General features: G+C 36.3%; 4 protein-coding genes across 4 annotated transcripts; 2 read left to right on the top strand and 2 right to left on the bottom strand.

Annotated features, from left to right (window-relative positions):
• Positions 1-185: 185 nt before the first annotated feature.
• On the bottom strand, positions 186-2966 carry LOC132181390 (Pentatricopeptide repeat (PPR) superfamily protein). Its single transcript, XM_088513580.1, is given in 2 exon segments — positions 186-1101; positions 1103-2966. Coding segments are annotated over 2 exon segments (2658 nt in total). The 5' UTR covers positions 2891-2966; the 3' UTR covers positions 186-231.
• Positions 2967-4252: 1286 nt separating this feature from the next.
• LOC132181375 (protein SGT1 homolog) lies at positions 4253-11522 on the top strand. Its single transcript, XM_059594571.2, has 10 exons — positions 4253-4535; positions 5661-5730; positions 6762-6886; positions 8547-8679; positions 8904-9000; positions 9126-9191; positions 9312-9447; positions 10395-10480; positions 10866-10970; positions 11160-11522. The coding sequence occupies exons 1-10, from the start codon at positions 4373-4375 to the stop codon at positions 11265-11267; spliced, it is 1089 nt and encodes a 362-aa protein (XP_059450554.2). The 5' UTR covers positions 4253-4372; the 3' UTR covers positions 11268-11522.
• Positions 11523-14583: 3061 nt separating this feature from the next.
• LOC132175643 (UDP-glycosyltransferase 88B1) lies at positions 14584-16008 on the top strand. Its single transcript, XM_059587655.2, is given in 1 exon segment — positions 14584-16008. A coding segment is annotated over 1 exon segment (1425 nt).
• A 315-nt stretch (positions 16009-16323) lies between these two features.
• On the bottom strand, positions 16324-19488 carry LOC132189999 (receptor-like protein EIX2). The gene is made up of 2 exons (XM_088513853.1): positions 18731-19488; positions 16324-18592 (listed from the first exon to the last, which is right to left on the bottom strand). The coding sequence occupies exons 1-2, from the start codon at positions 19480-19482 to the stop codon at positions 16483-16485; spliced, it is 2862 nt and encodes a 953-aa protein (XP_088369979.1). The 5' UTR covers positions 19483-19488; the 3' UTR covers positions 16324-16482.
• Positions 19489-26024: the final 6536 nt, after the last annotated feature.

Genomic DNA, 26024 nt, shown 5'->3' with positions numbered 1-26024 from the left:
TCGACTTTTAAAATTCAACCGATCCATCTGTTTTGAGGTTGTGATAATCAGGCTCAAACAATGTCAGGGATAAACGAAAGAGCTTTTGTCGCAAAACAGTCCATTGCCACAAGCATATATGTAGTGTTTAACATCTTTCTCTGCCAAACCATAATCTTTTCCTCAAAAGAAATTCATGATCACGGCATACACAAGAAAGTCACGAAAAGTTTCCTTTCCTGATGACAACTACTAGTGGCCTCTGCATGAGCAGCCACCCTTCTTGAAGGAATGGATTCGGTTCCCTTCCCTTACAATAATTTCCCTATCAACCACTTGTGTTACAAGCATTACAAAGTCATGGCAATCCGTACAAACACGTAATTTCTTGACTATAAGTATTGGAGTCTTTGATGGTGTACTAAGAAGAGCGAAGGCAACAGCTAGCTTCTCACTGTGATAATATGCATCTCCATTGTCTCGATATATATATCCCCGACACTGGAATTCAGCTTTAAGTGATCCTATTTTCTCATTAATTTCGTTGATTTGTGGATGTGATCTGTCCCCTGCAGTGAAGAGATGAACCTGGTTTCGTATCTCCATCCAGCTTTGGCAAGGGCTCTTCCTCAAACCTCTCTCTTTCATCAGCCTGCGAGTTTTCTCGCCTAAGTCAGACCGGCCTGATCTATCATACAAGTTTGCAAGCAGCATATAGAAAGCTGGGTCAGATGGGTCAAGATTGAGACCTTGCCTTGCCATATCTTCCCCAAGAGGTACATTCCCATGTAATTTGGAGGCACTCAATAATGTTTTGTATATCAAAGCATCTGGCCTGAAAGGCAAACTCTTCATCACTCCCATTGCCTCCTCTAGCCGACCGGATCGGCCAAGGAGATCAATTAAGCAAACATAGTGGTCCAATTGTGGTGCTATACCATGTGTATCCCTCATAGAATGAAAATGCTCAAGACCCAAGTCCACTAAACCACCATGACTGCAAGCAAAGAGCACTACCAAGAATGTAACTGAATCCGGTTTGACTCCGACTAACCTCATATCTTCGAAGGCAGAGAGAGCGGATGAGATATTACCATTTGATGCCAATCCAGATATCAACCCCATTCCATGATGCAACATCTGGCTCATTTATTTCCCTAAAAGCTCTATGTGCATCATGTATGCAGCCGCATTTTCCATACATGTCAACTAGGCTATTTGAGACTGAAAGCCAGCAGCCTAAGCCAGATTTCACGGAAAAACAGTGTAGTTGCTTCCCGGCTACCGTTGAGCCCAAACCGGCTGATGCAGATAAGAAGCTGGCCAGGCTAAATCCATCCATCTTAACATTATCATTGTTCATGTGCCTGATGATGTTTAATGCCCTGTCATGATGGCCCATCTGATTTATTCTTGAGGCTAAACTCGTGTATGTGATGGCATCTCTGTGACTCATGTTTCTAGTCACACACCATGCATCATCCACCATCCCCAATCCAGCATAAGCATCTACAAGAGCATTCCCCACAACTGAATTGCGGTCTGCTTTAGTTTTAATTATGTATCCATGGAGCTTTCTTGTTTGAAAATGAGATTTTATTGTACTGCAAGCAGCAAGCATGCTAGAGAGAGTAAATGAATTTGGTTTCAACCCCACTGCTCTCATCTCCTCAAAATACTGAAAAGAATCTTGTGCAAAACCATGCTCAGCAAAACCAGCAATCAGAGAAGTCCAAGTGATGACATTTTGTGAGGTCATCACTCTAAACACTCTCAAAGCATCTTCTATTAGGTTGGAACATTTCATATACATATCAACTAATGCATTTCCAACAGAAATATCATCCTTCAAGCCAGCCATAATCACCCGTGAGTGGACCTGTTTCCCCAATTCCAGTGATAAAATTGACGAGCAAGCGTTCAGTATAGTTGAATAAGTAAAATTATTAGGCACAGTTTCAGACATCTCCATCTCCTGTAATGCAGCAATGGCCTCCCTAACCTTCATATTTCGAATGAAACCAGATATAATAGTAGTCCATATAAACACATCACGTTCAGGTGTCTGATTTAAGGCCTTGACAGCATCTTCCATTCTCTGGCACTTTGAGTACATATCAACAAGAGCTGTCTTCAAAATCACATTCAGCTCAATTCCTAACAATATCATGTGGGCATGAACTAATTTGCCATAACTCAAACCAAGAGCACTGGATGCAGCAAGAAGCTTCACGAAAGTGAACTCATTCGGAGGTACACCTGCCGGTCCTGCCTCAACCATACGTATATAAAGTTGTAAAGCCTGACTCCATTTATGAGCTTGGACCAACGAAGATATCATCGTTGTCCAAGAAATAGTATCACCGCGACCCATATATGCAAAATTTGCATATGCTTCTTCAATAAAACCGCACTTAGAGTACAAGCCAATCAAAGCACTTGCCAAAACTGGATTTGAATCAAACCCATTCTTTACCATATAGGCCTGAATACGAGTTCCACATTCAAACTCCCCTATGGCAGAACATGACCTCAAGACACTTGATAATGTGAACTCATTCGGATAATGACCGAAACTAATCATTGAACCGAACAACTCAAGTGCCTGCTCGTGGTTTTCATTTCTAACATAAGCAGAGAGAATCCCAGTCCAGGATACCGCATCCTTGTAAGGCATTTCATCGAAGAAGTGGCGTGCATGGTCCACTCCAAAGCATTTAGCATAGAGAGATAACAAGTTGTTGTTCAAATAGAAGTCATCTTGAAGACCCAGTTTGATTATTGGGCTGTGAACACACACACCCTCTTTCAAAGACTTCGAGTTGCATAATGAAAGAACCCCAATACAAATTTCTTGGAAACGGTATGAGTAATTTCCCTTAAAGGTCTTGCTGACCGCTTCGCATAGCATTTCTTCCTTGCTCTCAGGAAGAGCCTCGTTTTGATAGTGACATCACACTATCACAGCAATCCGTAGCAAATTTGTATGGAAGTGAGCGGAAATATAGTGATAAGAAAAAAAGTGAGAGATATTTGGGAGTCAGAGTAGCAAAGATGAGAAAACAATACGCTAGAAATGGTAGCTCTCGTAATTGTAGTGGCGGCCTGCGAGTTTGTTTAGGCGAAAGAAATTTACTAGGCCTAAAGTTATCAAATGGAAGGCATGCTTAAAGAATTATATTAACAATGATTTAATAGTTAATTAAAAACAAAGATATAAACAATAATACAATGAGAGATATAATATATATAATAATATTAAATTGTGGGACAGCTATGATCCACCCATTCATATTCACGGGTCAATAGCCCTTCCATAAAAAAAAAAAAAAAAAAACACACAAGTATTTGACATAATTTAGTACAATACTTTCAACAATGTTAGATTATGTAATCAATTAAATATTAACTCTTGATCATTTCTCGAATGACCTTTAGATGAAAAAAAAAAATATTATTATTATTAATACTGGTCTGAGATAAATGTGAATGCATGCGATGATGCAGAAGGATTACATTTACGGCTATGATGTATCAGGGAAGTTTCATAGGTTCATGATGTATCATAGACTTAAGTCATGTGAATGCTGACGAAGGTTATGGTGATGATACATCATGGAAGTTAACTTGCTGCAATAGTTTATCATAGATTCATAATGCTTCGTGGAACATTCTAGGTGCATTCGTCATGGAATCTTAGAAGTATGAAACGAGCTTACCTGGATATTGTTCTTTACTTCGCACGGCAAGTATGCCGCAAGTACTTTTTTCCCCCTGATCAATTTGCCATTCTTTTTATACTTTATGAAAGACTTCTAGAAATTAAGAAGCAAAATATTTAAAATAAAAATATTAACTAATAATTGAAAAAAAAAATTAAAATTTTTTTTTATTTTTATATCATATCATAATATTTTTTCAAACAAAAACCAAAAAATATCTCAAAAAAAATTAAGAAACAAGCCCTTAACCTTTTAACCCCAGCTTTAAAGGACTAGGTTGTAATTCAACTGTTAACTACTACTATATTACTAAAAACTAATTAAATACATTAGCAATTTAGCACCATTTTGTTTTTAGCAAATTGTCATTCTTTTCAATGTTTTCATAATAATAATAGACTGAAAAAAAAAAATAATAATAATAGACTGAAAAAAAGGAAAAGACCAAGTTGACCCCAACTTCAGAGGAAAAAACAAAGGAAATTCATACATATTACAACTACATTATAAATATAAATAAATTAAAATTTGTGAGTAATTATTTGCTTTTGGAAAGCACATAGACTTGAACAAGTCAATCTTTATTCTCTCCCTCACAACTCTCTGATTAGTCTCTCCGATTCTCTCTTTTTTCTGTGTGACTCTGCGGGTGCGGGCGAAATCGAGCAACGATGGCGTCTTCAGATCTCGAAATCAAGGCGAAGGAGGCCTTCATCGACGACCACTTCGAGCTGGCCGTGGATCTCTACACCCAGGCCATCGCTCTCAACCCTAACCACGCGGAGCTCTACGCTGACCGTGCCCAGGCCAACCTCAAACTCGACAATTTAACTGGTACTCTTATGGCTTTTTTTTTTAGAGAGTATTCTGAGGCTTCATTGAGCGTAATGGTTTGGTTACCCCTGTTTGTCTGGTTCGGGAGAACAGAAGGAAAAGAAAAGAACGGAGAAAAGAATGGGCGAAATTTCTTATTTTAATTTTCTTTTTGTTATTGGTTCTTCTACAGTGCTTAACTCGTACTCTTAATTTCAGTAGCGTGCACTTTAATTCGATTTTTCTCCCCAGAATTTAGTTACGATTTGGTATTATTGCCGTCCGATCGAAGAGAATTAAGTAGTTTATTTTCTTTTCTTTTATATTTTGCTTTGTGTTGAGGGAAAGAATAGTTGCATCAGAAAGGATAGCAAAAGAAAAGAAGATTTGCATTTTTGTTTTGTTTTGTTGTATCGCATATGTCCAAACACATAACGATGTAATGGATTTTGTGCAACTTTAAGTCATAGTTTAGGCTTTAATCGTTTTACACATACAGAGCCTATGCTCGAGGATGTAGTTTCGATGACATAACCCTTCTGTCTCCTGTCTCTCTAGGGTGCAGATTGAAAACAAGCTAAATGTACCTGGCTTGAGATTGGTTCGATAAAGTGTCGTTCAAACAAGTTACTAGTCGGGTTGAAAGATAGATGAATCGAGCTTGAATAACACATGCTCCTTGGTTCATCTCAAATCTCAATTTTTTATTCTTGGAAAACCAAAGTACTTGAGTTCAACTCCGGAATGGCTTGATTATAAAAGTGGCAAACCCTGGTTGACCAACATAGTTCTACTGAGCCAGCTTATTCTTGAAAAAAATAAAAAAATAAAAAAAAAACTCCTTGAGCTTGACTCGAGATTGGTTTGTTAAAATGCTTGTTTAAAGTTGTTGGTAGAGGTAATGAACTAAGGTTGAAGAATTGACTGCTCAGCTCAAGTCGGTTTTAGTAACATCCCTATCTCTCTGTTGCTTTCTCTACTCATTCTGTATGTGGATCTGTTTTCTCTTTATTTTTCCCTTGTATTATTGTTTTGTGTGTTTGCATTATAACATCAATAAACAAAGATGATGTTGACTTGCTGACTTCTGGTTCTAGGAATGGTTTGTAAAATTTGTTGGCTAATGCCTTCTTACTTTCGGCACAGGGGCTGTTGCTGATGCAAGCAGAGCAATTGAGTTGGACCCTTCATTGTCAAAAGCATACTTTCGTAAAGGGTGAGTGCGAAGCAGCATATGTGTAGACAATATGCATTGTTGTGTGTGATTATATGTCTAGCTTGAAATTTGGACTTCTGGAGAGATGTATGGTGAATACAAGGACCTTTTTATTGCTTGCTTCAAAAGTAAAAAAAAAAAAAAAAAAATTGTGGCACATATCTATATTTTGAACCTTGCCATTTTTTATTTACTGAGAAGGTAGAAAAATGGTTATACTAATCATGTAGACTTAGTACTTATAAAAATTTTAAATAAAAAAATAGTATAAAATAGTTATACTATGTTATATTCCAAGACCAAGACTGTTAACGCTTGAGCTGATCCCTTGGGGTTACAATATATTATAGGAAGTTGATATTGGATTTGGAAAATATTTGTAGTTATGTTCTCTTCATACCTCATTTTGAATTAGAATAAAACAAAAATAACTAAATTAAGGACAAGTATGATTGGAAAGCAGTGTCTTTAATAAATAAAAAGAAGAAGAAGATCATTAATGTTCCTTTTAAAGTTGGATTCAAAAGAACAAGGACCAATAAAATGGGACAGGGGAACTATAATTTGTGTTTTAGAATGCTTGCTGGACTAGAAACAATTCTTTTGGTTAATCATACTTGTATACTTTTTAGATTTTAGATATTGTTAACTTTTTAGATTTCACACACCTTTAGAGTGGTAGCTTCTCTTGTATACTTTTTGTGTACGAGGGCTTTGCCTTTTCTCTTTAATAAATTATTATTCTTAAAAAAAGTTAATCATGCTTGTAGGAATTGAAGAAGTACCATGTTGGAGATAATGCATGAACATCAATTTTCTTCATAGGGTCTAAATTTACTTCCGTGTACTTACTACTTTATGTGCTAAAACCCTGTGTTCAAAGTAAACCATGCTAAAAAGAATGTTGAAGGCAAAGTTGAAGTTTCTGTGGGAGCCTGTGTGGCATGCATGTGACTTCTCTATCATGCATGGTTATGCTTCTCCTTTTAGAAGAGTCTCTGATTATTCTTCTTTGCTATTTCTTTTCACAGCACTGCATGCATCAAGCTTGAGGAATATCAGACTGCGAAGGCAGCATTGGAAATGGGTGCATCTTTGGCTACAGGAGATTCAAGATTCACTAATTTGATTAAAGAATGTGATCAGCGCATTGAAGGTGTGTAATTGCCTGCTATAACCTTAGATCTTTTAATGATCAGTGAAGCTGTTTTACTTTTACTCGCTTTAAGATATTTTGAAGGGAAAATTACAGTTTACCCCCCCCAAAGTTGACAGCGTTTTTCAATTCGAGCATCAAAGTTTCAATTTTTGCAATTCACCCCCACAAAGTTTCAATTTTTTTCAATTCGACCAATATTATCCCAAAATTCTCATATTGCCCCTAAATTTTTTTATTTTTTTTTTTTATGAAAAAAAAATAAAAATTTGGGGGTGCAAAAATGGCCAGATGGCCAAAGAGCCACCCCGAATTTTTTTTAAATTTTTTTTATGAAAAATAAAAAAATAAAAATTAGGGGCAGTATAGGAAGTTTTGGATACAATTGGTCAAATTGCAAAAAATTGAAACTTTGGGGGAGTGGATTGCAAAATTTGAAACTTTGATGTTCGAATTGAAAAACGCTGTCAACTTTAGGGGGGTAAACTGTAATTTTCCTTATTTTGAATAACTATTGGATTGGAAATGCAATTTTCTTTTGGGATGGAAACAAATATTTATAAAAAAAAAAAGGGAAATTATATATAAAATCCTTAGGTAAACGCGTTTTTTTTAAAAACTCCATGGGTATTTTTTTTTGGAAATTTAGTCCCTGGGTAACTCGAAACTATAAGAAAACTCCCTACCGTCAATTTTTGTTGACTTCCGTTAGCCTACTCAAAACTCACCGTTTTATCTGATTAAAATATTATTATTTTTTATTAATTTAATTTAAAAAATTCAATCTTAAAAAAAAAAAAAAAAAAAAAATTTGAAGGATGACCCCCCCAACCCCTATGGGGTGGGCGCAAGCCACCCCAGGGGTGCACACCTGCAGCCCGTGGCAGTGGTGGCCATTCTGTCAATAGGCCTTTGCCAAGCAACAATATGAACGACAACAATGCAGCCACAGCAATTAGGCCATCGGCCATTACCCATCACACTAACAATTCTATGAACAACACTCTTCACAATCTAAGACTACCAGCATCTGAAGGGCAAGCACCCTTCACCCTGGAGATGTTGCGGAGCCCCGGGAGCTTCGGCGGATTGAGGAAAATGTCCCAATTGTTGTAGCAAAGGACTTTTCTGAAGTTGTTGTAGCAAACGTCACTGTCAGGACAAACCACTGGCACATCTCACACACTATTGAAGAAGATGACGCCAGGTGTCCAATCTCTGAATTGAGGAGCTTGAGCTCAGAAAGAAAGCAAACAATAACTGCGAAGGCGGTCAGAGACTGCAATAGTACCACAAAGGCCACCCCAAACCACCCATGGGGTGGTTCGCCCAACCCCTTCAAATTTTTTTTTTTTTTTTTTTAAAGATTGAATTTTTTAAATTAAATTAATAAAAAAAATAATATTTTAATCAGATAAAACGGTGAGTTTTGAGTAAACTAACGGAAGTCAACAAAAATTGACGGTAGGGAGTTTTCTTATAGTTTCGAGTTACCCAAGGACTAAATTTCCGAAAAAAAATACCCAGGGAGTTTTTTAAAAAAGCGCGTTTACCTAAGGATTTTATATATAATTTCCCAAAAAAAAAATGTCATTTAACAGAAATTATGCCTACTTGATGACCTTATCATCTTACCTGTAAATGTTGCATATTTGTTCAGAGGAAGCTGGTGATATACCAATACACTCATTGGAGAAAACAGCCCCAGGAAATGTTGTACCTATGGAAGTTGTTCAGCCTTTCAATGACCTTTCCGATCAGGTGATTGTAGCATCAGCCAAACCAAAATACAGGTTAGTACAACTTTGTGTTTTCTTGGTCTCCATCAGATATACCATTCAGTACATCGAGAGGTTAATGAAATATATATTTGCATGTCTTTTAGTTATCAGGGTTTTTTAACAGCCTTCAAATTTTACCATTTGTACGAATTTTAATATTGTGTTTGTTAATGCCCTATATAATCCTACGTGACGTTGGAATTGTGAATAATACATTTACTGACAAAAAAGTGCAGGCATGAATACTACCAGAAGCCAGAGGAAGTGGTTGTAACTATATTTGCAAAGGGCATACCGGCTGAAAGTGTTTCTGTTGAGTTTGGTGAACAAATAGTACGATTGAACAAATTTGATGCCTTTTGTCTTTATTCATATTTCTCGTTGTTTTTGCAGTTGTCTAGATTTTAGGTACAAACTGTTGGAATGAACGAATTCTAAATTTCATTGGTTTTGTGCAGCTGAGTGTTAGCATTAGCGTTCCTGGTGAGGATGCATATCATTTTCAACCTCGCTTGTTTGGAAAGGTATTTCATGCACCTTGTGAAAATAATACATAATTGCTGGTGTTCATACTGAATTTCATTAGAAATTCATGCTACATACTGCGGATGCCAAGTTTAGCATTGGTGTTTGTTTGCAAACAGATAATACCTTCCAAGTGCAGATATGATGTTTTGTCTACCAAAGTTGAAATCCGCCTTGCAAAAGCTGAATCAATACTCTGGAAGTCTCTTGAATTCAGCAAAGAAAATACAGTTCCTCAAAAGGTTAATGCCTCAGGTAGGTTAATATTCTTGTACTGTATACTGTTTCAGCACTCAAGTGGTAAGAGCCTTGCTCTTTGTGGTAGTCCATGAGATCTAAGGTTCGAATCCCCTTGGGTGCAAACAATTTCTTAGGCCAGCCTGCCGGTGAAGTCGGAATATTACCTGATCTGTGTGGAGGGGGCGCTTTACACGGGTCTGAGGTTTACCTAAGAGGGGTTGGAACACAAAGTGGCCCTCCCTTGAAGGGATTCCTCGTTATTAAAAATATATATGTATATTGTTCCAGTATTCAAATGTGGATTGGGAGTTGAGCACATCTGGGACTCCTACACTTGTCTTATTTACTCTCTTTCTCTCTCTCTCTCTCTCACACACACACACCAATTGGAAATTTGAACAAATTAGTACTTGATAAAAGATTGTAGTAAGGATGCAAATTTCTTCCAACCTATTCTATAAAATTGATGTGTCCCTGAACATGTGAGAAGCACATGCTTTTGCATGACATAAACCCTTAAAGTGAATTACATCTACTCCCTACATGATGCTGCGGTTGCCCCTGAATTGGATTTCTGAAAAAAACTAGAATCAGGACCAGTTGATGTTCCAGCTATTTGATCACCCATGTCTATACAATGATCATTCATTTTTAAAGTTGTAGCTGCCTTTCTTTGATTTGTGTTAACTTTCAATTTTGTTTTTATTACTTGGATACATGGCCCTGGCAGCCCAAGTTGGCCCTGCCCTTACTTGGGCAGGCTTGGACACAGTTTTAGGCCTGTCTGGAGGCCAGGGCAAATTGTTAAAAGCCCGGCTCAGCTTGGCTTGAAGCTGATAGGCTTCGCTGGGGTTGGGCTATCAGAAAACATGTGTACCTACAGCAAATTTGTTATCTTGAACATTGTAATTGCTAAAACATTGGCTGAGTTATAAGCGTGATTCCTGCTATTAATTATGCAGTTACTGGATCTCAAAGACCTACTTACCCATCCTCAAAACCAAAGAGAGTAGACTGGGACAAGCTCGAAGCTGAAGTGAAGAAGGAGGTTTGCCTCGACCTATTTTATTTTAGGTTGAAATACACTTTTGTCCCTGAAATTTTTCCCATGTTCGAATATTCTCATTGATATTCAAAAAGTTCCAAATTTGTCCCTGAACAATTTAAAAATGAGTAATATGGTCTTTTCATCCAATTGAATTGCACGTGGCAGACATCAGACTGATGTGCCATGGTTAACTGTCTGTCACGTAATGCAGTTCATGGTTGATGGATTGAAGGACAACGTCGCTCTCTTTTAAGTTGTGCAGAGACGAAATTGAAACTTAGGCCAAATTTCAGGCGCTAAAAGTGTATTTAATCTTTTTTACAGAGGGCTTCCTCATGTTTGTTGGTGCACTTTCATTCATCGTTTTTTTTTTTTTCAATTTCAGGAGAAAGATGAAAAGCTTGATGGTGATGCAGCTTTAAACAAATTTTTCCAAAACATATACTCAGATGCTGATGAGGACACCAGAAGGGCCATGAAAAAATCATTTGTAAGACTTTTAGTCTTATGTTTAATACTTGTTGATTCATAATGTCAAATCCAATATTGTTTTTTAGGCCTTTCTTGACGATGATATGAGGGTCATTAAGTAAATTTTAAAAACTATTTGGTGAATTTGTTTCCCGTGTCTTTATTGCTTTCTGTACGTCTTTGTAATGTGTGTTTCAATATTACACAGGTTGAGTCAAATGGGACAGTGCTCTCCACGAACTGGAAAGAAGTGGGTTCAAAGAAGGTGGAGGGAAGTCCTCCTGATGGTATGGAGATGAAGAAATGGGAGATCTAAGAGTCTTACTCTAATCACATATATTGTAATTGAGTGTGCGATTTTGCTCCTTAAATGTTTTTTAGTTCTTTCGTTTTCAAGCTTTGTTGGCGTGGTTGCTTGTGCTGGAATGCAAGGAAACTCGCTCTCTCTTCTTTTTAGTTCTTCCTTTTGGTTATGTGTGTACTTTATTGTGTTCAAAATTGACACTTGATGTAATTCCAGTATCAGAACCCCTTTGCTCTTAAATCAAAATGACTTTTGAGTTTCTAGGTTTGCTTAAATCTTTCTACCCCTGCTTTCAAGCTTACGCATGTCCTGAGAGCCATGGGCTCTCGGGTTGTGTGATTACTTTGGGGTGTACATGTAGTGGCAATGCTTTCCATCATGCCCATTTGCCCGCTAGTGCCTGTGGTGTACTGGAAGTGGCATCCTATGTGCTCCGCCCTGGCTTTGATTTGGATCCTTTTCCTTTCCTTCCTAAAGACGGGGCATGAAAACTTGTAGGGGAGCTCCCTGCCTGAGTGGGATCTTGCTCAGGTAGAGGAGTCCCTTTTCACGGACCCTTGCCCAATGATGGGGCAGAGATAGCAACAGAAATTTCTAATTGCTAGGAATCTAGTCCCTGGCTCACCTTGTTTGCGACCTCATTTAGTTAGTACAAATAACCAGACTCTTTGAGACATGCCTTGCGAAATGTTGTTATCTTCAGCCTCTACTATTCTTAATAACTATTTTATTTCTTTTAAGGCATAGTTTCTACAATTGTAATGGTTGGGTTGGGCTTGACATGATATCAGAGGGAAGTCTTGAATTCGAATTATGTCATCGTCATTAATTTTCTATTTCAATTAAATATTTTACGTGGTGGGTATTAATTATTAAAGGAGAGTATTAAAATATAAATTAAATGAAAATTCATCTCTTTTTATCAACTTAAGCTTTTAGAATAAATAGTGATTTAACATATTATTAAGACAAATGTTCTGAGTTTGAGCATTATTTAACATAATATTCTTGAGTAAGAAAAGAACATTGAAATATAGTGTGAATTAGTGATGGGTAGAAACATTAGCTCGTTTGAGGTTCAAGCAATAAATGAGCCCAAGCCATCTGCAGCTGAAGCTCTAAGAGCATCTCCAGCAATAGTAGTTAAGTAACTAGAGAAAAAGTAAAATTTTTTAGATTAGCTACTGTTGTTTGCTATATACAATCCAATAGATTCTCTATTCTATTTTCTATTTATATTTAAATATTTTTTTTTATTGTAGGGAGAGAGATAGGGGATAGAGAAGGAAGAGTGAAAAGAATAATAATAAGGGAAAAATATAAAAAAGCCCTACAAACAATCAGCCGTTTTCGATTTAGCCCTCTAATGTTCTAAAAGTGATAAAGTAGCCCCTCAAACTACTAAACTGCAAAACGACGTCGTTTTTTTACGGGTAAATTACTACAATGCCCTTTTATAAAAAAAAAAAAAATTGAGAAAAATATAAAAAAGCCCCCCAAACTACCAGCCATTTTCATTTTAGCCCCCTAATGTTCAGAAAGTGATAAAGTAGCTCCCAAACTATCAAACAGTTGCAATTTGGCCACTTCGTTAGTCATTACCATCAAATATGATGAAAAATTTAAAACTACGTCGTTTTGGCAAGGGTAAGTTACCAAAATGCCATTTTTAGAAGAAAAAAATTATATTAAAACAAGCAAGCAAAACGGCGCCGTTTTGCTTGAAATTAGGGTTTCCTTACACTTACCAAAATGGCGCCGCTTTGGTAAGTGTTAAGAATTAAAAGAAAAAACCCTAGACCCCACGCAGGTGACCCACAAAAAACCCCCCAACCCCAGTTTATCTCTCTCCCCAAAACTGCTGGCCACCACATCGTTCTATCTCCGGCAGCCTGTAAATCTTACCTATAATTCAATCTTTTTATTGTATTTCATAGTATAGTTGTCGGATCGGTGTTGTTTATCTACGAATGTGGTTTTTTTGTTTGATTTCTACAATGGGTAAGAATTTTTCGGTGGCGCTTCATAGCCACTAGACGGTGTGGCCAGCAGTGATGGATGGTGGTGGCAGGGGTAGCCGGTTTTAAGAGAGAGAGAGAGAGAGAGAGAGAGAGGGGTGTTGCGTTTTTTTCACTTGAGGGAGAAGGTTGCCGGAGATAGAACGACGTGGTAGCCGGCGGTTTGGGGGAGAGAGATAAACTGGGGTTGAGGGTTTTTTCTGCGTGAGGTCTAAGGTTTTTTCTTTTAATTCCTAACACTTACCAAAACGGCGCCTTTTTGGTAAGTGTAAGAAAACCTTAATTTCAAGCAAAACGGCGCCGTTTTACGTGCTTGTTTTAATATGATTTTTTTTAAAGGGCATTTTAGTAACTTATCCTTGTCAAAACGACATAGTTTTGAATTTTCCATTATATTTGACAGTAATGACTAACGGAGTGACCAAATTACAACTGTTTGGTAGTTTGGGGGCTACTTTATCACTTTCTGAACATTAGGGGGCTAAAATGAAAACGGCTGGTAGTTTGGGGGCTTTTTTATATTTTTCCCAAATTTTTTTTTTCATAAAAGGGTATTGTAGTAACTTATCCGTAACAAAACGACGTCGTTTTGCAGTTTCCGTCCAAACTGACGGTTTTAACTAACGGAGTGGCCAAAATGTAATAATTTGGTAATTTGGGGGGCTACTTTATCACTTTTAGAACATTAGGAGGCTAAATCGAAAACGGCTGGTAATTTGGGAGGCTTTTTTATATTTTTTCCTAATAATAATAAAAAAAATCAAATTTTTGAAAAACTTTCACTTTAAAGGATCTGTTGGAGTATTAAAATAGCATATGATAGTTAAATAGAACATAAATCACCTGTTTGAAAGGTGGTTGAATCACCTATTTGAAAGGTGGTTGAAGATGCTCTAACAAGGGCATTATTTTTTTATTCTCGTTAGACATGCCTAATTTATCCATAATTACATGAATATTATTCATTCAAAGTTCTCCATTTTAGGCTCCTTGTAACCATATGTATGTTTGATTCCAAGGACGTATCTTTACTTTTTAAGGGACACGTACGTGATTTACTAGGATTATGGCTTGCCTTTGATTTATTTTAATTTTGCTTACCACAACTTGATTCCAAGGCACTAGTATATTTCATTTCATGCTATGTGGCAAGCACAATCATAGGCAACGGGCCTCCCCAAGGCCCAATTGGGGTATTATTACACCCCACCTACTCTGCCCCCACAAGTGTGGAAGGAAAACTTGTTGGGCAGTGAAAGGAAAGCTCATCTTCTTCGTTGAGCCGAACACACAAGAAAACTCAGGCATCTATGGGGGAGGCTGTAGTTTTGTACCCAACGCCAGCCATAGGCCACCTGATCTCCATGGTAGCACTCGCCAAACTCATACTCACCCACCACCCTTCACTCACCATACACATACTCATTGCCCCCCAGCCTTACAATGCCGGTTCCACCGCTCCATACATAGCAATTGTCTTTGCCACCACCCCCTCCATCACTTTTCACTATCTCCCCAATGTTGATCTCCCTCCCAACTCCTCTCCCCACCATGAAACACTTACCTTTGAGCTCCTCCGCCTCCACAACCCCAATCTCCACCAATCCCTCCTATCCATCTCCAAAACCTACAACATCCACGTGCTCATCATGGACTCCTTCTGCTCTCACGCTCTCTCTATTGCAGTCAACCTCAACATCCTTGGCTAATACTTTTACACTTCTGGTGCCGGTATTCTCGCTTACTTCCTATATGTCCTCACTATGCACAGGACCACCACCAAAAGCTTCAAAGACCTTAACACCCTTCTTGACATTCCTGGCTTACCATCTATGTCAACCTCGGATACGCCGAAACCATTACTTGACCGTAATGCAAAGATCTATGAGAGCATTCTGGACTGCTCAGTCAACATGGTTAAATCAGCCGGAATAATTGTCAACACTTTTGAATCGTTGGAGCCAAGAGTTATCAAGGCAATATCAGATGGGCTATGCATCCCAGAAGGTCCCACGCCGCATATTTATTGCCTAGGACCGCTGATAGCACCTAGTAGTAACGAAAGAAGTGGTGGCGAAGAGGCCGTGCCGGAGTGCTTAAGGTGGCTTGACATGCAACTGAGTGGAAGCGTAGTCTTTTTATGTTTTGGAAGCTTGGGGGTGTTCTCTAAGGAATAGTTGAAGGAGATAGCTATTGGATTGGAAATGAGTGGCTTGAGATTCTTGTGGGTTGTGCGGAATCCACCCACTCAAGAACATAGCTTGGCTGTCACAGCCCAACCTGAACCAGACTTGGATCTATTGCTTCCTCTGGGTATCTTGGACCGGACAAAGGAGAAGGGTCTGGTACTGAAGTCATGGGCCCCACAAGTGGCCGTGTTGAACCACGACTCAGTTGGTGGGTTTGTGACTCATTGTGGCTGGAACTCGGTGTTGGAAGCGGTGTGCGCGGGCGTGCCGATGGTCGCTTGGCCGATCTACGCTGAGTAGAAGTTAAATCGGGTGATATTGGTGGAAGAAACAAGAATTGCTTTGCCGGTGAACGAGTCCGAGAATGGGTTTGTGAGTGCAGCTGAAGTGGAGAAGCGAGTTAGAGAGTTGATGGACTCGGAGGAAAGTAACTCGATCAGGGTTAGGACCTCGTGTGTCCAAAATGATGTGAAGGCTGCAGTCAAAGAGGGTGGATCTTCTCGTGTGGCATTAGCCAAACTTGTTGAGTCATGGAAGCAGTGTTGAGTCGGGTGGACAACATTATGGGCTCACATTCATGTGGTACATATCTACTTTATTGGCCCACTTTGATGAGTTAAGAGTTATAATTGAATAAGAAAATGTCTTCTCTCTATTTATATAGATACCCAACTTTCATGATTATTTGTGTTTTTAATATACATGTTTTATAATTATTGTTTAATGTACATAAGATTAGGATCAAACAGAAGAGACCGTTTTTCTGTAATAATAGATCCACGTATCTAATTTTTAAGTATTTTAATTTCCATATTATAGATTTATAAAAATTATAATATTTTTAGCTTATAGAAACTCACTTCCCTTTATTGAATAATATTGGACCATAACAAAGAGTTGTACAGAAAATAGAAAGGGCAACCAAAATAATTAGGAAAACAAAGCTTTATTGAATAAATACAATTGTTCTTCTCTTTGTCCATTACTCGAGTGCATGGCCTTGCCTTTTTTTGAACTCTTTCAAACACCACCAAAGAGTTTATACTTGATGCCATCCAATAACTTAAAGAAAGCAGATCTCCAAGCCTTGCTGAATGCCAATAGACCAAATACACCCCAAAACCCCACTACAAATCCAAATGGCATGCCCATATAAAACCACTTCATCTCAACCCACCCACCGCTCTCGCTGCCTTCATCGTCAACATTTGGTGTTGGCCCATGGGATGAGTTATCTCCAACGCAGCTGGGCGTAAGTGGAGGTCCACAAAGATCATGGTTCCCAATGAAACTCAGTGCACTAAAGCTTTGAAGCTGAGTGCCGGAGGGAATTCTGCCAGAGAAGTGGTTGTGTGATAAATTCAAATAACTCAAGAATGTTAAACTCGCCATGCTTTGAGGTATTACACCTGTAAGTTGATTTGTTGAGACATCGAGAGATTCCAATAATGTCATGTTATTGATCGTCTCTGGAATCTTTCCATGGAGATGATTGTAGGACAAATTCAGGAATCGCATCCCGTAAAGACAAGTGAGTCCCTCAGGGATTTCTCCAATTAAATTGTTGCTCGAAAGGTCCATGCTTGTAACGAGAGCAAGTGACCATCTATAAGTATACTCTGCTCCTTTCATTATCAAGATTATATCCCCCAACTGAATATTGAATGTATTTTCACTAGAGGCTTGTCTCACCATGGCGCTCAAATTACCAAAGCATTGCGGAATGGATCCTGATAAGTTGTTATGTGCAAGGTCCATGATTTGAAGTGAATTGAAGTGACAAAACTCTTGAGGAATACTACCATGAAACCCGTTTGAGCGAAGCACAAGAGCTCTAAGAGAGGCTGAACTATTTCTCAACCAAGTGGATAAGCCGCCAGACAAATGATTCTCACTGAGATCAACAATTACTAGGCCTTCGCAATTTTGCAGGGATAATGGTACAACTCCAGATAAATTGTTTTTATTCAAGGACAACAGCTCAAGCGCAGATAGAGAACCCAAGGAATTCGGTATATTTCCTGTTAGCTTATTGCTTCCCAAAAGTAACACTTGTAAGTCAGAATAGTTCGTCCAACAGTTAGGAAGTTCTCCGGATAAAATATTTTTTGAAAGATCAAGAATTTGCACATATCTCATTTTCTCTTTCTGTTCACAAATGAGGGGAGAAAGAGATCCATGGAATGAGTTGTTGGAAAGATCTAAATACCAAATGCTAGAAGAAAAGATATGGGGGAGAGGGCCAGAAAAGTTGTTTGAACCAAGGTAGATTGAGCCTCCACAAGAAAAATTTGGAATACTGCCATGAATTTGGTTTTGAGAAAGATCCAACGATTCGATTTGGGGACTGAGGCTCCAAAACCAAGAAGGAATAACATCTGAAATGCTTGCACTCGATAAAGATAGATATTGAAGATCTTTTTGTGATTGAAGCCATGCAGGGAATCGTGGCCCTAGTCTCAATGAGGCCATTCTTAAAGTTCGAAGTTGAAAAGGGGGAACCCAATTAGAACTTACTCGCAAAGTCAACAAGTTTGAAGATGCATCAAGTCTTTTCAATTTTGTTAGGTTGGAAAACAGCACATCATAAACAAAACCCTCAAAGAAATTGTAAGAGATGTCTAACATTTCAAGATTTGAAAGATGTCCGAGACTTACAGGAATTGTTCCATTTAAGTGATTGAAATAGAAATCAAGTGTCCTCAATGAAGAAAGATTTCCTATAGACATGGGAATCGGACCAGAAAGCATGTTACCATAAAGTGAAAGAACAGAGAGCTTTTGATATTTCCCCAATTCATCCGGCAAAGTACCTGAAAGTCGATTATCTCCCAATTTTATAAACTCTAAATTTTTTGATATGCTTGCTGAAGAATTTCCTAAAAATTCATGCACACCTCCCCCAAGGTTGTTCCCATATAAATCTAAAAGTTGGAGATTACTAAAGTTTCCCAAGAATCTTGGTATCTTTCCTTCAAGGTGATTGTCTGACAGGTCAAGATGCGTCAATCGAGAAAGGGATCCAAGGGCTCTAGGAAGTACACCTCGAATATTGTTAGATGCAAGATCAAGTCTTTCAAGAGTAGTTATATTGTAGAACAAGTTAAGTGCTGTGGAAGAGAAGTTGTTACGCGAGAGATATAGATTTCTCAAACAAGACATGTTATGGACAACTGTAAGTGGAATCTGAATGAGATTGTAACTTAAATCAAGTGTAACAAGAGACGTGAGACTATTCATCCAGTTAAAAGTTGAATAAACAAAGTTGTTGCTTGAAAGATCGAGCATAGTGAGAGATGAAAAGTTAACATAAAGAATAGGATCATATTTATTGAGTTCACAACTAGACAAGTGTAACTCAGATAGAGAAGGGAGCATGTTCATCACCTGTAACCAATTGGATGCTTTACTAAGATTGACGTAACTCAGGTCGAGAAATTCCAACAAAGAAAGATGAGATAACCATTCAAGATTGTCAACTTGCACAAAGAGATATCCAATGTCAAGAGAATGCAAGTTGGAGAGATTTGTCAGCTGATGAGGAATTGTACCCACGAAACCCGCATCTGACAAATTTAGATATCTCAAATTCTGGAGGCCACCAAAAAATCTTGGAATATGAGCATCTGTAAAATTATTCCCACTTAGGTCCAGATAGTGAAGATGCTTTAATTCCAAGAGAGAATCACTGATCACTCCGCCCAACTTTGACGACTTAAAAGCTTCAAATGTAGTAAAGGAATCAGCATATGGATCATTTCTAAGATTTAGCTGGATGACATGCGCGGTTATGTTGTCACAGCCAATTCCTCTCCACATGCAACACTCCTCGCCAATCCAAGATGAGAGTCGATTCGAGCGGTCTATGAGACCTTGTTTGAAGCGGAGGAGGGCTTCTCTTTCTACTTCTCTGCAAAGCACATTTGGATTTCCACGAGCAAATGCAAACATGCAGAAGAGAGTAGCTAAGGAAAGATAGCAGTGCACAAGGACCACCACAAAACTGGTATTCCTATCCATAAGCGTTGCAATAGCACAATGAAGAAGGAAATATTGCAACAAAAGAGTTGTTACCTCTCAAAAGGTGAGAGCACAGTCCATATACGAGACCCTTTAAGTAATTGAGGTGAGTGTTACAAAAAAAAAAAAAAAAAAGTAATTGAGGTGAGGATTCCACTTGACGTAAACAGGCATAAAAGATTCTTTAAGTCAAGGTCTCCAATCTGGACACTAAAAAGAATCCCTGCAGTTTATGCTTCACCAATTAAAGTCTAGCTGCCTCTTTTGAAGTCTTTATACTTGGAAGGTGAAGCCAAAGCCAATAATGACTTGGGAAAGTGAAGTGAAATGCATAAAAAGTCTAAAGAAAATATCAACTATTAAATATCTTTAGACTTGAAGGTCTCCATTCCAAACTGAGTGACCAATAATATCCCGCTAGAAAGCTAAAGGTCTAAAGAAAATGCGTATACAATTAATTAATGGGATATTTTATGTTATTAATTATCCATAATTCTATCAATCTAATTCATTTCGAGACTCCCCTTCTCCATTTTATGCAATCCCTCTAACCATATGTACTGTATTTAATTTCAAGTCACTATATTTACATTTTAAAGGGACAATTTCCTTGTCCAATTTTATTTATTTAGCATTTACTGCTTTGAGTATCAACTGCAAAACCTATTGCAATTTCCTTTCCAAATTTAAAATTATCAATACATTAAAATTTAATAATGATCAATCTCACATTCGATTATTTGTAGAATAATATCTTTTTACTTTCTCAATAAGTATTTTTCTTTATCTCCAAGTTTATGGATATTTTTTTATTTTTATATTTTCTCTTTCTCCGAGTATTTTGTTTGGAGAATACTCAAAACTTAACATATATATTGTTAAAGTATTGATTAAGTGATTAAATTTATCTCTTCGTATCAATTTAAGCTATTGGAATAATTGATAGTTTAACATGGTATCAGAGTCAAAGGTCCTGCGATCGAACCTTAACTCCGTCAATTCACCCCATTAATCCCCAATAATTAGTAATGTAACATATATATATATATATATATATATATATATATATATATTAAGAGTTTGTATTCTTTTTCATTCAATTTTGGAATATCAATAAAATTTCAGATTCTTAGAGTTTTTGCTTTTTTGTGACGACTTGGGTCTTTCTCCCATAATCCTTAGTTTTTTTTTTTTTTTTTTTTGAGTTTCATTTTCAGTCTTCAATTTTTAATTTAAGCTGTTATCATATGTTATCAGAATAATCATAGTTCTGCCCGGCATCAAAATTCCTATAGAAATTGAATTGAGGATTCTTCTTAATATAACAAACACAAAATGATGTCGAATCATGATCTCAATTTGATTTTCATTTCTTGAACAGCTTAACAACGCCCTCTGTTAATAGATTCATTTTTTTCAAACCCATTATTGTTCATTGCTGTTGGTGTGTTAAATTTTGGAACAATGGTGATGCTCCATCAATATATTTATAGAGTATTATTCATTTCTTCATGCATTAGTTGAATCTGTTATTGACCCAAATTTTTTATATAAATTTTCAAATAATAAAATAAAAAAAATATTTATGTTTTGCATAAATCATGATGAGCATTTGATTGTGGCACACATTCTTTCAATTACTTTTGAAAGTGACATTGTCCATATACAATGTCCTTTGTCGGTTCTCTCAAAGACTTACTTTAATTTGCCCATTCATCACGGTGGGCAACGACTTCTGCAAGGTCGTTTTATACAAAATCCAACTTCCCACCCACCCACGCATAATTTTCTCATTTGCATTCGCTTGGAGTCTTCTAATTTTGGTCCTTCAACTTCCCGGAATTTGCCCTCAGGCGTACAACATGAGTTAGGAGTTAGGACTTTTTAGACGACCAAAACAAAAGAATAGAAAACTCTAGTCTCTCAACAATATAACCTATTAACCTTCTTGTAATGTTACAAGTCAATATTTATCTCTCAATATTAATCTAATGGTAATTTTAAAAAATACGTCAATTTTAAAGGACACAAAAATAACTTATAACATTACTCTATAACTTTCTCCATTGAACCTACACACGTACACACACGCAAAACTGAGGCAGCCATAGAGGGAGGCTATAGTTTTGTACCCAACACCAGTGGCCAGCCATAGACCGATTGATCGACCAGTTACAGAGCTTGCCAAACTAATAATCACCCACCAGCCTTCACTCACTATATATAATTAATGGCCATCAAAAAACAAAAACAAAAGTTGGTTAAAAGATTCTTCAAGTCAAGGTCTCGACACTAAATAGGAAGACAAATTGGACACTGCAATTTATTTATGCTCCACCAATGATATTAAATGCTAGCAGTGATTTTTTTTTTTTTTTTTTTCAAGTCTTTACAGCTAGAAGGTGAAGTAGTAGTCCAATACTACTATTGGTGTAAACCGTGACTTTCTATTTTGTATGACTTGAAAAAGTATAGTTCTAAAGAAAATTACAGCAACCACATTGATTACAAATCATGTTTTAGTTTCCCTAACGAAGAAAATTAAATACATCCTAACATCCATTTTTTTTCTTTTCTTTTAAGCTTTCACTTTCATTTAGTAAACAGCCACACAGAGTCCTTCGTCAAAAAGAAAAAATTCCACATCTAGCTTTCTAGTTTCTCATTCTCTTACCAGAATTCAGGTGGCCCAGGTGGGCTACTAGCAACAGCCGGGGATTAATTTATTTTGCCCACGCACGGTGGGCTACGATTTCAATTACTCGGCTATGTTTGGCAAATGAGTGGATTTAAAGAAGTTGATTGGAATTGTACTAAATTTAATTGATGTGAGAAAAAAAGTAAAAATATTTTATATAAAAAAGTCAAAAAAATTTGTTTTGTAGTGATTTTTTTTTTATTTGAATAATAATAAAAAGTAATTAATATAATATAAAGGGTAAAAATGTTACAATTAATTAATTTTTTTTTAATTTTTTTTTTTTTTTTGAGTCCGATCGGTCTGCTCCTTTGCCAAACACACCACTCATTGTGTACACATATTTTCTTTTGACCTTTAAACCTTTAGCTTTCTAACGGACAGCTGGCCAAAGTTGATATTGGATATTATTGGGCCACTCAAGTCTAAAGACTCCAACAAACGCGGCTAGCATTTAATAATTGATATTTTTCTTTAATGGATATTATTGGCCACTCAAGTCTAAAGACTCCAAGGCTAGCATTTAATAATTGATATTTTTCTTTAATGGATATTATTGGCCACTCAAGTCTAAAGACTCCAACACAAACGCGGATAGCATTTAATAATTGATATTTTTCTTTAATGGATATTATTGGCCACTCAAGTCTAAAGACTCCAAGGCTAGCATTTAATAATTGATATTTTTCTTTAATGGATATTATTGGCCACTCAAGTCTAAAGACTCCAACACAAACGCGGATAGCATTTAATAATTGATATTTTTGTTTAGACTTTTATGCATTGGACTACTTCAACTTCTAACTATAAAGACTTCAAAAAAAAGGTGGCTAGCGTTTAATAATATTGGTGAATGGTGAAGCATAAGAACATTTCTGGCAGCCTTATTAAAATAATTAAAAGTATACTTTTAGTTATTTAAATAAATTATTTTTTTAGAACACCTTAATAGTTTTACTATTTTAACAATCTACTTTCACTATTCTATTTAAATATTATTTTTTAATGATTTGTTTATTCTTTTTTTAACTATTAAAGGAAGACAGAAACGAAAAGCAAAAAGGAAGAGAGAAAAATGAGTTATTTAATCAATAGGTAAATGAATAGTAATTTTTAAATTTGGTGATTACTGTTCACCTCACTACTTTTTTTTTGTTAAAGTAGTGAGGTTGAAAAGTGGACATTTAAGCCATTTTGATTAAATTGCCTCACCAAAATAAGCAAAAAATGGTTTTGGTGATGCTGCAAGGAGTGCTCTAAATTGCTGTGTCCAATTTGTCTTCCTATTTATCGTCGATACCTTGACCTGAAGAATCTTTTGTGTCTGTTACATCAAGAGGAATCCTTGCTTCAATTTCTGTAGGGATCTCACCTATGCTCTATATGGACTGTGCTCTTGGCTTTGTTTGGCAAAGTGTTTTCTTTAAACTCTGTAATTGATGTAGATTGATGTAAAAAAAAAAAAAAAAAAAAAAAGTAAGAATGTTTAATAAAAAAAGTGGTATGGAAAAGTGAAAAAAAAAATTTATTTTATAGTGATTTTTTTATTTGATTAGTAATAAAAAGTGAATAATGTGATATAAAAAGTGAAAAAAGTTAGAATGTTTTGATGTTTATTTTTTTGGAAAATTGTGTGTAAATACTAACAAAGGAAATTAAAGGCTTTGCCCTTTTGAGTTAACAACTTTTTTTAATTTTTTACAATATTTCCTTCTTCATTAACGATAATTAAATTTTGTGAAGCAATTTTATATGAAAATTAATCGAGAAAAAATGAATAAATTAATGCGGAGTGTGAAAAAATAAATACATTATAAGTTATATTTTTATCTTTTAAACGATAATAAATTTTTGAATTGTTATTTATATTCTTTATTTTGGCTCGGTCACCGATGTCAAATGACCCTATCATTTTTTTGTCGAGTCTTTTTACTTTTTACTTTTTTTTTTTTTTTTTTCAAATTTATTATAAAAGACATTTTTTTGGGGCTTTTATGTGGTGAGTGAAGGTTGGTTGGTGAGTTTTAATTTTGGTCGTCTAAAAGTCGTAACTCATCTTGTACGCTTGAGGGTAGATTACGTGAAGTGCGCGGTTATCAGTTGAAGGACCAATTAAAATGCAGAGACTCCGAAATGTACGTATGACCTGAAAAAATGAAGCCCAATGCATAAAAGTCAATACCATAATCATTCATTTTTAAAGTTGTAGCTGCCTTTCTTTGATTTGTGTTAACTTTCTTTTTCTTTTTCTTTTTTTATTTTTTGGATACATTGCCCTGGCAGCCCAAGTTGGCCCTGCCCTTACTTGGGAGGGCTTGGACAGAGTTTTAGACAGCCAGGCTTGAAGCTGATAGGCTTAGCTGGGTTGGGCTATCAGAAAACATGTGTACGTACACCAAATTTGTTATCTTGAACATTGTAATTGCTAAAACATTGGCTGAGTTATAAGCGTGATTCCTGCTATTAATTATGCAGTTACTGGATTTCAAAGCCTCTGACCTATTTTATTTTGGGTTGAAATACACTCTTGTCTCTTAAATTTTTCCCATGTTCGAATATTCTCATTGATATTCAAAAAGTTCCAAATTTGTCCCTAAACAATTTAAAAAGGAGTAATATGCTCTTTTCATCCAATTGAATTGCACGTGGCAGACATCAGACTAATGTGCCATGGTTAACTGTCTGTCACGTAATGCAGTTCATTGTTGATGGATTGAAGGACAACTTCGCTCTCTTTTAAGTTGTGCAAAAGATGAAATTGAAACTAGGGCCAAATTTCAGGTACTAAAAGTGTATTTAGGCCCCGTTTGGTTTGCGGAATAAACCTTTAGATTGGACTAGCTAACACTAGGTATAGCTAGTTTTTTATTTGGTAACACTCTATTCCTGAGAATAATCTATTTCCATGAGACTACTAATCTCATACACACAGGATTAGCTAAGTCAATAAAAAATGAGTGGCTTAGCTAATCTTTTCCTGTATGATTAAATTAATTGTGTAAATTACCACAAAAAACCTTACTTGTGGGATTAAATTTCGTTCTCTCTCTGATTCTTCTATATTTCTCTCTCTCTCTCTCTCTCTATATATATATCCGTCTCTATATTTCGTTCTCTCTCTTTTTCTATCTCTCTTTCTATTTTCTCTCTGATTCTTCTGATACAATTTTTCTGCAAGTGCAAACGAATTTTTTTTTTTCTTTATGCTGTCTCCCTTCTCTGTACTGTTTCTCTCTGATCTTCTTCTCTCAGTTTCTCTGTCTTCTTTTTTTTTTTTTTTTAATTCTGTTTCTCCGCATCTCTTTTTTCTCAATTTTTTTTTCTTTGACGGAGAAATATAATCTGTAAGGTTTTTATAAAATACAAATATATAATATGTTTTTTATTTCTTTTGATTCTCAGTACATTCTCCAACTATATTTTTTTGATTTCAAGATTGAGTTTGATTCTGTTTTCTCCAACTATATTTTTTTTCATATAAATAATTTTGTAGCATAATTGCAAAAAAAAAAAAAAGGAAAAAAAAAAGGCCACATACCTGACATAATTAAAAACAAAAAAGAAAAAGAAGTTATAGTAAAGTTGTTTATGTTTAAAAAAAAAGAATGAAAGTTCTTAATAATATAAATTGTTAAGGGTATTTTAGAAAAATTGATTACAATATGATTCTATTCACCAACATATTGCATTGTACCAAACGAAGGAATATGATTAGCTAGTCTATTCCAGCGTTACAATCAAACAAATGAATATGAATAGCTAATCTATTTCACACTCTTCTATTTTTAGTAGTATCTAATCATTTTCCAATGGATTAGACATTCCGCGAACCAAACGAGGCCTT

This window comes from Corylus avellana, chromosome 2, assembly GCF_965113065.1.
Source record: "Corylus avellana chromosome 2, dhCorAvel1.hap1.2, whole genome shotgun sequence".
Classification (NCBI taxonomy): domain Eukaryota; kingdom Viridiplantae; phylum Streptophyta; class Magnoliopsida; order Fagales; family Betulaceae; genus Corylus; species Corylus avellana.
Note: the sequence above shows the minus strand (reverse complement) of the source record. Positions and strands in the feature narration are given on the sequence as shown.

Bases quoted from the DNA above. Each gene is read 5' to 3' on its own strand.
- LOC132181375 (XM_059594571.2), top strand. From the start codon at position 4,373: ATGGCGTCTTCAGATCTCGAAATCAAGGCGAAGGAGGCCTTCATCGAC. The intron at 4,536-5,660 runs GTACTCTTATGG...CTTTCGGCACAG, and splicing joins CAAACTCGACAATTTAACTG to GGGCTGTTGCTGATGCAAGC. The intron at 9,448-10,394 runs GTAGGTTAATAT...TTAATTATGCAG, and splicing joins TCAAAAGGTTAATGCCTCAG to TTACTGGATCTCAAAGACCT.
- LOC132189999 (XM_088513853.1), bottom strand. From the start codon at position 19,482: ATGGATAGGAATACCAGTTTTGTGGTGGTCCTTGTGCACTGCTATCTT. The intron at 18,593-18,730 runs CAACTTTGTTTA...ATATCTCTCGCG, and splicing joins ATGCTCGATCTTTCAAGCAA to TAACAACTTCTCTTCCACAG.